The sequence below is a fragment of the Sapajus apella genome, unplaced genomic scaffold (assembly GCF_009761245.1).
Source record: "Sapajus apella isolate SASKATOON/1434 unplaced genomic scaffold, GSC_monkey_1.0 scaffold48, whole genome shotgun sequence".
NCBI lineage: Eukaryota > Metazoa > Chordata > Mammalia > Primates > Cebidae > Sapajus > Sapajus apella.
This window is the reverse complement of record NW_022436988.1, coordinates 7,345,521-7,354,911: the sequence shown is the minus strand read 5'-3', so window position 1 is coordinate 7,354,911 and position 9,391 is coordinate 7,345,521. Positions and strand designations below refer to the sequence as shown.

The 9,391-nt window shown below is 59.5% G+C and overlaps 1 protein-coding gene across 10 annotated transcripts in view; it reads left to right on the top strand.

Annotated features, from left to right (window-relative positions):
* Positions 1-7,184, top strand: part of LLGL2 (LLGL scribble cell polarity complex component 2) — a 49,123-nt gene extending 41,939 nt beyond the window's left edge. For 2 of the 10 annotated variants that reach the window (XM_032241690.1, XM_032241691.1), the window contains exons 11-24: positions 824-1,041; positions 1,125-1,192; positions 1,327-1,480; positions 1,571-1,675; positions 2,307-2,599; positions 2,686-2,836; positions 3,300-3,450; positions 4,009-4,125; positions 4,218-4,384; positions 5,058-5,322; positions 5,465-5,615; positions 5,926-5,954; positions 6,183-6,230; positions 6,585-7,184. In XM_032241690.1, the coding sequence (XP_032097581.1) occupies positions 824-1,041; positions 1,125-1,192; positions 1,327-1,480; positions 1,571-1,675; positions 2,307-2,599; positions 2,686-2,836; positions 3,300-3,450; positions 4,009-4,125; positions 4,218-4,384; positions 5,058-5,322; positions 5,465-5,615; positions 5,926-5,954; positions 6,183-6,230; positions 6,585-6,820 (2,153 nt within the window). In that variant the 3' untranslated portion in view covers positions 6,821-7,184. Of the gene's footprint in view, positions 1-823; positions 1,042-1,124; positions 1,193-1,326; positions 1,481-1,570; positions 1,676-2,306; positions 2,600-2,685; positions 2,837-3,299; positions 3,451-4,008; positions 4,126-4,217; positions 4,385-5,057; positions 5,323-5,464; positions 5,616-5,925; positions 5,955-6,182; positions 6,231-6,429; positions 6,473-6,584 lie in introns of all 10 variants that reach the window. The other 8 variants (XM_032241695.1, XM_032241694.1, XM_032241697.1 and 5 more) reach the window with 8 other exon arrangements.
* The last annotated feature ends 2,207 nt before the right edge of the window (positions 7,185-9,391 follow it).

Below are 9,391 nucleotides of genomic sequence, written 5' to 3'. Positions count from 1 at the left end.
GAGAGAGAGAAATATTGATTTTATCATCCAGTGCACGCTTATTGAGTGCTCCTGGAGCCAGGCCTGAGTGAGGTGAGGTGATTTCGTGCAGTAAGAAAATGCCACCCCTAGGCCGGGCGCGGTGGCTCACGCCTGTAATCCCAGCACTTTGGGAGGCTGAGACAGGTGGATCACAAGGTCAAGAGATCGAGACCATCCTGGTCAACACGGTGAAACCCCGTCTCTACTAAAAATACAAAAATTAGCTGGGCATGGTGGCGCGTGCCTGTAGTCCCAGCTACTTGGGAGGCTGAGGCAGGAGAATTGCCTGAACCCAGGAGGCGGAGGTTGCGGTGAGCCGAGATTGTGCCATGGCACTCCAGCCTGGGTAACAAGAGTGAAATTCCACCTCAAAAAAAAAAAAGAAAATGCCACCCCTAGCAGCTGGTGTGCTGAAGACCAGGCTTGCTGCTGCCTGTGGGGAGGCTGGGCAGGCGCATCTGAGCAGGGAGCAGGCCCCGTAGAGGAGGAACCGGGAAGAGGGTTGGCAGGCACAGCTCCATGCCTCTGGGATGCCTGTCCTGGTTGGGACCCTGCCTTCCAGCCAGGTATGCCCCCCATCAAGAGCCTTGTGCCAGGTAGCTCTCAGCCGCTTTGCACACAGAGGCAGGGCTGCTGCCCACACCTGCTGCCCTCCTGGAGTGGAAAGGCTTTGCTCAAGCAGCCAAGAACAGGGCCTTCTGGATCTGCAGATGCCCTGTCTCCCACCCTGGAGCTTCTGATTCCACGGGGATGGGCTGCTTCCTCCTGGCCCCAGCCCCCTGATCCTTGGCCTGTACTGCAGCCTTTGACGACCCCTACGTGCTGGTAGTGCTGGCTGAAGAGGAGCTGGTGGTGATTGACCTGCAGACAGCAGGCTGGCCACCGGTCCAGCTGCCTTACCTGGCTTCCCTGCACTGTTCCGCCATCACCTGCTCCCACCACGTCTCCAACATCCCCCTGAAGCTGTGGGAGCGGATCATCGCCGCCGGCAGCCGGCAAAACTCACAATTCTCTACCATGGTAGGTCTGACTCTGACCCTAGCCCCAGCCCACCCCTACCCCAGGCCAAACTCTCCCACGGACTTCTTGGTCTCTTTCTCTAGGAGTGGCCGATTGACGGTGGCACCAGCCTGACCCCAGCCCCACCCCAGAGGGACCTGCTGCTCACAGGGTAGGGGACTTTGATGCCTTCCTCTTCCCAGCAGGATATGTGGGGTGGGAGCAGAGCCCTGAGGTGGACGAGCCAGCCCCTGGGTGCCCCGGTCGGCATCCCTCTCACACCCGGCAGGCGGGCTCTGCCCACAGGCACGAGGACGGCACGGTGAGGTTCTGGGATGCCTCGGGTGTCTGCTTGCGGCTGCTTTACAAACTCAGCACAGTGCACGTGTTCTTCACTGACACGGACCCCAACGAGAACCTCAATGCCCAGGGCGAGGATGAGTGGCCCCCACTCCGCAAGGTGAGGCCAGGAGCCTGGGAACGAGGAAGGGCAGAGACCAGCTGGGTCCCGCTCCCCATGGCCGCTCACAGGGCCCCTCTCCTTCGCCAGGTGGGCTCCTTTGACCCCTACAGTGATGACCCCCGGCTGGGCATTCAGAAGATCTTCCTCTGCAAGTACAGCAGCTACCTGGCTGTGGCAGGCACAGCAGGGCAGGTAGCAGGCTGGGCCGGGGAAGGGGACTCAGGGAGGAGTGATGGGTGACTGGGGACAGCAGGGACAGGAGCCAGCCACCTGCCTGACACACATTCTGTGTCCTGTGCTCTTCCAGTGGATGGAGGTGGCTTAGTCCTCTTGGCAGGAGGTCCCTGGGATGGTTGTTTCTTCTGCAGAAATCAGAATTAAGGGCTGGGCCAGGCGCTGTGGCTCACGCCTGTAATCCCAACACTTTGGGAGACCAAGGCAGTTGGATCACCTGAGGTCAGGAGTTTGAGACCAGCCTGGCCAACCTGGTGAAACCTCATTTCTACTAAAAATACAAAAGTTAGCCAGGCATGGTGGCTCGTGCCTGTAATCCCAGCTACTGGAAGGCTGAGACAGAAGAATTACTTGAACCTGGGAGGTGGAGGTTGCAGTGAGCCCAGATCGCAACACTGTGTTCCAGCCTGGGCAACAGAGCAAGACTGTCTCAAAAAAAAAAAAAAGAATTAAGGTCTGGGGTTGAACAGAGGCCTCTGGCCCTGCTTGAGCCCTGGGCCTTGGCCTGGGTCCCAGCTCCTCTGCTGTCCCCTGCGGCCCTGTTGTCCTTCTGCTGAGGGTTTGCTGAGCTGCCTGCCACCCTGGCCAGGTGCTAGTGCTGGAGCTGAACGATGAGGCAGCGGAGCAGACTGTAGAACAGGCGGAGGCTGACCTGCTGCAGGACCAGGAGGGCTACCGCTGGAAGGGCCATGAGCGCCTGGCAGCCCGCTCAGGGCCTGTGCACTTCGAGCCTGGCTTTCAGCCCTTCGTGTTGGTGCAGTGCCAGCCCCCAGCCGTGGTCACCTCCTTGGCCCTGCACTCTGAGTGGCGGCTCGTGGCCTTCGGCACCAGCCATGGCTTTGGCCTCTTCGACCACCAGCAGCGGCGGCAGGTCTTTGTTAAGTGAGCAGGGTGCTGGGACCTGGGGCTGGGAGAGGGGCCAGGACCCCCAGGACCTGGCTGCACTCACAGCCTGCCATCTCCCCAAGGTGCACGTTGCACCCCAGTGACCAGCTGGCTTTGGAGGGCCCACTGTCCCGCGTCAAGTCCCTCAAGAAGTCCTTGCGCCAGTCATTCCGCCGGATGCGACGGAGCCGGGTATCCAGCCGGAAGCGGCACACCGCTGGCACCCCAGGAGAGGTGAGGCCCTCCGGGAGGCTGCGAGCGGCCATGCGCCCAGGTTCAGCTTAGAGCAGCCAGCAGGTGGGCCCCACAGCCCCTGCTCCCGAGGCTTGCGGGGCTACAAACAAGACTCAGGATCCAGGCTGCATGAGTTTGCCACCATGTGTGACCTCAGACAGGTCCCGCTGCTTCTCTGTGCCTCAGCTTCCCGAGCAGAAAGGCAGTAACTGTAACGCTTACCCTAGAGGCAATCCCCAGTAAGCATCAGTGATTTTCTTTTTCTCTCTATGCCATGCTGGGGGCCCAAGCAGGCTCCCCCCAGGGCACCTCCCACTTGGATAAGAGTCCCCCTAGACGCAGGCCTGGCAGGTGGCTGGCGTGGCTGTGGCCAGCCTTCCGATGCAAGGATCAGCATTGAGCAAAGCACTGTCCCTGGGGAGGGGAGGCCGGAGCTGACCCTCAGGCCGGCTACCCCCCACAGGTACAGGAGGGGAGCGCCAAGGCTGAGCGGCCGGGCCCGCAGAACATGGAGCTGGCGCCTGTGCAGCGCAAGATTGAGGCTCGCTCGGCAGAGGACTCCTTCACAGGCTTCGTGAGGACCCTGTACTTTGCTGACACCTACCTGAGGGACAGTGAGTGGCCAGCCTGCGGTTGGGGGCTGGGGGGCAGCAGACACCTCCTGACCTGGGGGTATGCGGGGCTGCTGCCTGCCTGGGTGGTGGGACCTAAGATGGTTTTCCCTTGTGAGCAAGGGCAGACTGCAGCCTCTGCCTGCCTCCTCCCCTCCCCTGCCTGGGCCGTGGAGTCAGCTTGCTTTGGCTTCCTATCCAGGCTGTAGCATCCTTTAGAAGCATGGCCTCAGACCCGTCACTCAGCCTTTCAGGGCCTCAGCTTGCCCCTCTGTAAAAGGAGGGAATGATAGCTTCCTCCTACAGCAGCCGTGACAATCAGGGATGGCAGAGCCTGCTGGTCCCCAGAGGGCGTGCCTTTCCCTGGCGGGTATCCCCTGCTGTATCATAGCAAGGGCTGAGCTGACCCAGGATTGGGGTCCTCTATGCTGGGTCCTGTGTGGTTGTCAGAGAGCCTTCCAGCCTCTCCCAGGAGGGAAAACCTGGGAAGAAGCCCTGGTTGCCCAGCTCCACCCGCCTCCCATGCCAAGGGTCAGACACCCAAACGTGGCTTCTCGGCAGGCTCCCGCCACTGCCCCTCACTGTGGGCTGGCACCAACGGAGGCACCGTCTATGCCTTCTCCCTACGTGTGCCCCCCGCCGAGCGGAGAATGGATGAGCCTGTGCGGGCAGAGCAGGGTGAGTGCTGGGCAGGGAGAGCAGAGGGTGCTCGGGCTGCCTGGGCTGGGGCCGGGAGTGGCTCCAGCCCCACACCCCCCTCCTTCCCATAGCTAAGGAGATCCAGCTGATGCACCGCGCGCCGGTGGTAGGCATTCTGGTGCTCGACGGACACAGCGTACCCCTTCCCGAACCCCTAGAAGTGGCCCATGATCTGTCGAAGAGTCCAGACATGCAGGGAAGCCACCAGCTGCTCGTCGTGTCAGAGGAGCAGTTCAAGGTACCACACGGGCAGCGGCGGGACTCCCCGGGACTCTCGGGACATCCAGGAGGCTCGGACCTTGGGCACAAATGATGGCTAGGACTCAGGCTTGCTTGCAGTCGGTGTTTGAGGGGCCGCAGAAGCATAGGAAATAAGGCAGGGAGGGCTTGTATGAGGATACTGAGGCAGGACCTATGTCTGTAGAAGGGATAAAATCCACACAGGGGCCCAGGCACGGTGGCTCACACCTATAATCCCAACACTTTGGGAAGCCAGATCACAACGTCAGAAGTTCAAGACTAGCCTGGCTAACATGGTGAAACCCTGTCTCTACCAAAAATACAAAAAAATTAGCCCAGCATGGTGGTGGGCACCTGTAATCCCAGCTACTTGTGAGGCCGAGGCAGGAGAATTGCTTGAACCCTGGAAGCAGAGGTTGCAGTGAGCTGAGATCATGCCATTGCACTCCAGCCTGGGCAACAGAGCAAGACTCTGTCTCGGAAAATAAAATCGAGACAGGAAATCCAGTGACCTCGGCATCCTCCCAGACTGTGCATCTGAGAGCCAGGTTTGCCAGGACACCGGGAGGCATGGGGGAGGGCAGGGCCCAGCAGCAGCAGCAGCAGCAGCAGCATGGGGCAGGAGAACTGTGGCTTGGCCGTGGGCATGAACGACCACCCCATGCCTGCAGGTGTTCACACTGCCCAAAGTGAGTGCCAAGCTGAAGCTGAAGCTGACAGCCCTGGAGGGCTCACGGGTGCGGCGGGTCAGTGTGGCCCACTTCGGCAGCCGTCGAGCCGAGGACTATGGGGAGCACCACCTAGCGGTCCTCACCAACCTGGGCGACATCCAGGTGGTCTCGCTGCCCCATCTCAAGCCCCAGGTGCGCTACAGCTGCATCCGCCGGGAGGACGTCAGCGGCATCGCCTCCTGCGTCTTCACCAAATACGGCCAAGGTGTTTGAGCTGGGCTGGGCGGGGTGAGGGCCCAGGCACTGCAGGGGCAGGGCGGGAAGGTGGCCAGGGTTGTTGTGGCCACAGCCAGACTGGATAGGCCTTAAGCGGAGGCCAGGCTGCTAGCGCTGCCCCCACTCCCCAGGCTTCTACCTGATCTCTCCCTCCGAGTTCGAGCGCTTCTCTCTCTCCACCAAGTGGCTGGTGGAGCCCCGGTGTCTGGTGGATTCAGCAGAAACCAAGAACCACCGCCCTGGTAACGGGGCAGGCCCCAAGAAGGCCCTGAGCCGAGCCAGGTGAGTGAAGGGCTGGAGGCCTCTCCCGCCTCTCCTTGCCCTCTCTGAGATACCCTGAGGCTTCCAGTGCTGCCTGGCCGGAGGCACCTCCCCACAGCTCAACCCACCCTCCCAGGCCCCGGCTCTCCATACCTCTGCCTGCCCCTCGCCTCCATGCAAGTTGGCAGTCCAGGGCTGGGCTCAGTTTACCTCCCAGGTGCTGCTGCTCAGGGCAGGTCGTGCCAGTTGACTTTGTTCTTCACGGGACTGGGGCTTTCAGAGCCGGGCAGGGAGCCCAGGGGCCCTGATCCTTACTGTCTCTCCCCCACAGGATCTCAGGAACTCAGAGTGATGGTGAAGGTAAGGCAGGCCTTCTGGGCCCATGCACTCCTTGGCCACACCCAGGCTAGACCTACGGCTAGACGGGAGGGAAAGGGTCCCAAGTGAGCAGGTAGTGTTCAGGCTGGGAGTAGAGACAGGATTCCTTCCAGCCCTGTGCCCTGGGCTTCCAAATCCTGACCTCAGTGAGGAGAGAGCTGGGCCGAGAAGGGCCTAGGCGTGGCTCCCTGACCCGCCTCTACCTTCCAGAGAAGCAGCTGGGCCTGGCAATGGAGCGTGCTCTGCTGAGTGATGAGAGTGAGTCTGGTGGGAGAGGGTGGGGCTGGCAGAAGGCATGGGGAAAGGGGTCAGGGTCAGGGAGGCTGGACAGGCCATTGCCCTGAGGCGGGGGCAGATCTATCCCGAACCCTTGGTGAAAGGGGGCGGAAGGGCTGTGGCCGGCTGCCCAAGCGCCTCAGTGGGCCTCAGTGGGCCTCTGTTCCCACCCGGCCTGCAGGAGTCCTGAAGGAAATCCAGAGCACACTGGAGGGAGACCGCGGGTGAGGCACCGCCAGGCCGGCTGGGGTGGGCCTGAGGCTTTGCAAGGGGCCTGGGGGAGCGCTGAGAGTGGAGGTCCCCTGAGGTCATGACTCCCCTGCCTTTGCCCTGCAGGAGCTTTGGCAACTGGTGTTCGCCTCGAGCGGCCATGGAGTGTAGCCTCAGCAATGGCGGAGGTGGGGGCTCTGGGCTCCGGTGCAGCTGCTGGATGTGCTGGGAAGGGATGGGAGAAAGAACCCTGCCCCGCCTCCCCGGGGTCCCACAGGCCTGATGTGTGCCCTGATGACATGGAAAGTAGCATGTCTCGGCTCAGGGTGGGCGACTGGGGCACCCCGTCCTGCCCAGGGTAATGCTGAGCTGTCCCTCTCTGTCCTTCAGCAGAGTGAGTAGCTGGGCGTCCAGGCTGCGCGATGAGCACACACTACTACTGATGGCCTTTCGGGGGTCCCTGCCCCAGCAGGAGAGGCCGGTGCACAGGGCCCCACCAGGGGCTGGGGGCACCCTGGCTTCCACTCTGCAGCTGCTCTGGGCCTAGGGAGAGGAGAGACCCCAGCCCCTGGGGCTGTCCCTCCCAGCCTCGTCTGTCTGGGTCCTTTGGTCAATGTTGCACAGTTTTTATGGCTCCCATCCCTTTTTGTAGTGGGCTGGGTTTTAACTTATAAATTTTAACTGCCTCTGGGTGAAAACGTTTTTAATAAACACCTATTACCTCTTCACTCGACTGGTCCACTTACTTTAATATTTCAATTGTGTAGATTTTCCATGCGAATGGAAAGTGGGTGCCAGTACCTTGCCTGTCCCCTGAGGCTCCAGCCCTGGCCTGGGCTGCGTCAGGAGAAACACACCTGGGGGGTGACCTGAGGGAGAACCAGGGATTGGCAGGGAATGTGGTGGGCGGGCAGACTGTTCCGGAGAGAGGACAAGAGGGGTCAGCAGCACACCAGGAACTCGCTCTCCCTGGGAGGCGGTGGAGAGCTGAAGGCGGCTGGCAGGCAGGGCCGAAAATGAGCCCCAACTACGGAGGCCCAGTGAGGGCCAGGTGCTGTCGTGTGTGTGACCAGTGACTGCCCTGCCTGAGACGGGAAAGGGCCATCAAGAGGAGCTGGGCACCAGGCGTTCCACCTGGCCATGTCCAGCTCCAGATGGCCAGGTAACCACCCCTTGGGTACCCTGGGGAGGGTGCAGAAGGACTTCTGTGACAACCAACTTGAGGACTATGAGGGATGTGGGGGAGCAGTTCCCCAAAGAGAGAGGAGTGCCGTGCTGGAAGAAGGGCTGATGCCTGGCAGAGACCAGCCACGGGAGTGGGGGACATCTGCTGAGACACCTGTATCAGTCCCTTTCAATACTGCTATAATGAACAAGAGGTAAGCTGGGTGCGGTAGCTCACGCCTGTAATCTCAACACTTTGGGAGGCCGAGGCGGGCGGATCACCAGGTCAGGAGTTTGAGACCAGCCTGGCTGATATGGTGAAACCCTGTCTCTACTAAAAATACAAAAATCGCTGGGTGTGGTGACCCACACCTGTAATCCCAACACTTTGGGAGGCCACAGTGAGCAGATCACCTGAGGTCAGGAGTTGGAGATCAGCCTGACCAATATGGTGAAACCCCGTCTCTACTAAAAGTACAAAATTTAGTTGGGCTGTGGCAATGCGTACCTGTAATCTCGGCTACTCAGGAGGCTGGGGCAGGAGACTCCCTTGAACCTGGGAGGCGTACGTTGCAGTGAGCCGAGATCAAGCCACTGCACTCCAGCCTGGGTGATAGAGGGAGACCCTGTCTCAAAAAAAAAAAAAAAAAATTAGCTGGGCATGGTGGCGTTCACCTGTAATCCCAGCACTTTGGGAAGCCGGGGCGGGGGGATCACAAGGTCAGGAGTTTGAGACCGGCCCGACTAACATTGTGAAACCCCGTTTCTGCTAAAAATACAAAAATTAGCTGGGTGTGGTGGCATGCTCCTGTAGTCCCAGCTACTCAGGAGGCTGAGGCAGGAGAATCACTTGAACCTGGAAGGCAGAGGTTGCAGTGGGCTGAGATCACGCCACTGCACTCCAGCCTGGGCAACAGAGTAAGGACTCTGTCTCAAAAATAAATAAATAAAAACGACCAACCTGGTCAACATGGTGGAACCCTGTCTCTACTAAAAATACAACAATTGGCTGGGCATGATGGTGCACTCCTGTAATCCCAGCACTTTGGGAGGCTGGATCACTGGAGGTCAGGAGTTCAAGACCAGCCTGGCCAGCATAGTGAAACCCCATTTCCTCTAAAAATACAAAAATTAGCCGGGCATGGTGGCAGGTGCCTGTAACCCCAGGAACTCAGGAGGCTGAGGTAGGAGAATCACAAACCTGGGAGGTGGAGGTTGCGGTGAGCCAAGATCACACTACTGCACTCTGGGTTGGGCAACAGAGTGAGACTCCGTCTCAAAAATAAAAAAAAGATATTGGTGATAATGCAAGTACCAGTGAATCAGAAGAAAACGGCAGAGCCTGCACTTCTGTGGCACAGAGGAGCCTGGTGGTCACAGCACAGGTCTCACTGATGAGATTGAACAAGAGGTCCAAATCACACAGCCCTGAAAATACCAGGAAGACTCCGAACATGGACTGACTTCCACGCTCATTCTGGCTGAGCTTTGAGCTTTGCTGTAAGTACACTGTGCTTTGAAGTCTTAGCTAATGTTGGTTTGCGTATTTCAGTTTAAGAAAACATTCTCTTACTGGGAGTGTGAGATGAACAATTTTTATTGATGGATATGCACAAATGGAAGGACGTGGCCTCTTCCTCTCTTGAAAGTGAACTGGAGGCCGGGCGCGGTGGCTCACGCCTGTAATCCCAGCACTTTGGGAGGCCGAGGCGGGTGGATCACGAGGTCAAGAGATCGAGACCATCCTGGTCAACATGGTGAAACCCCGT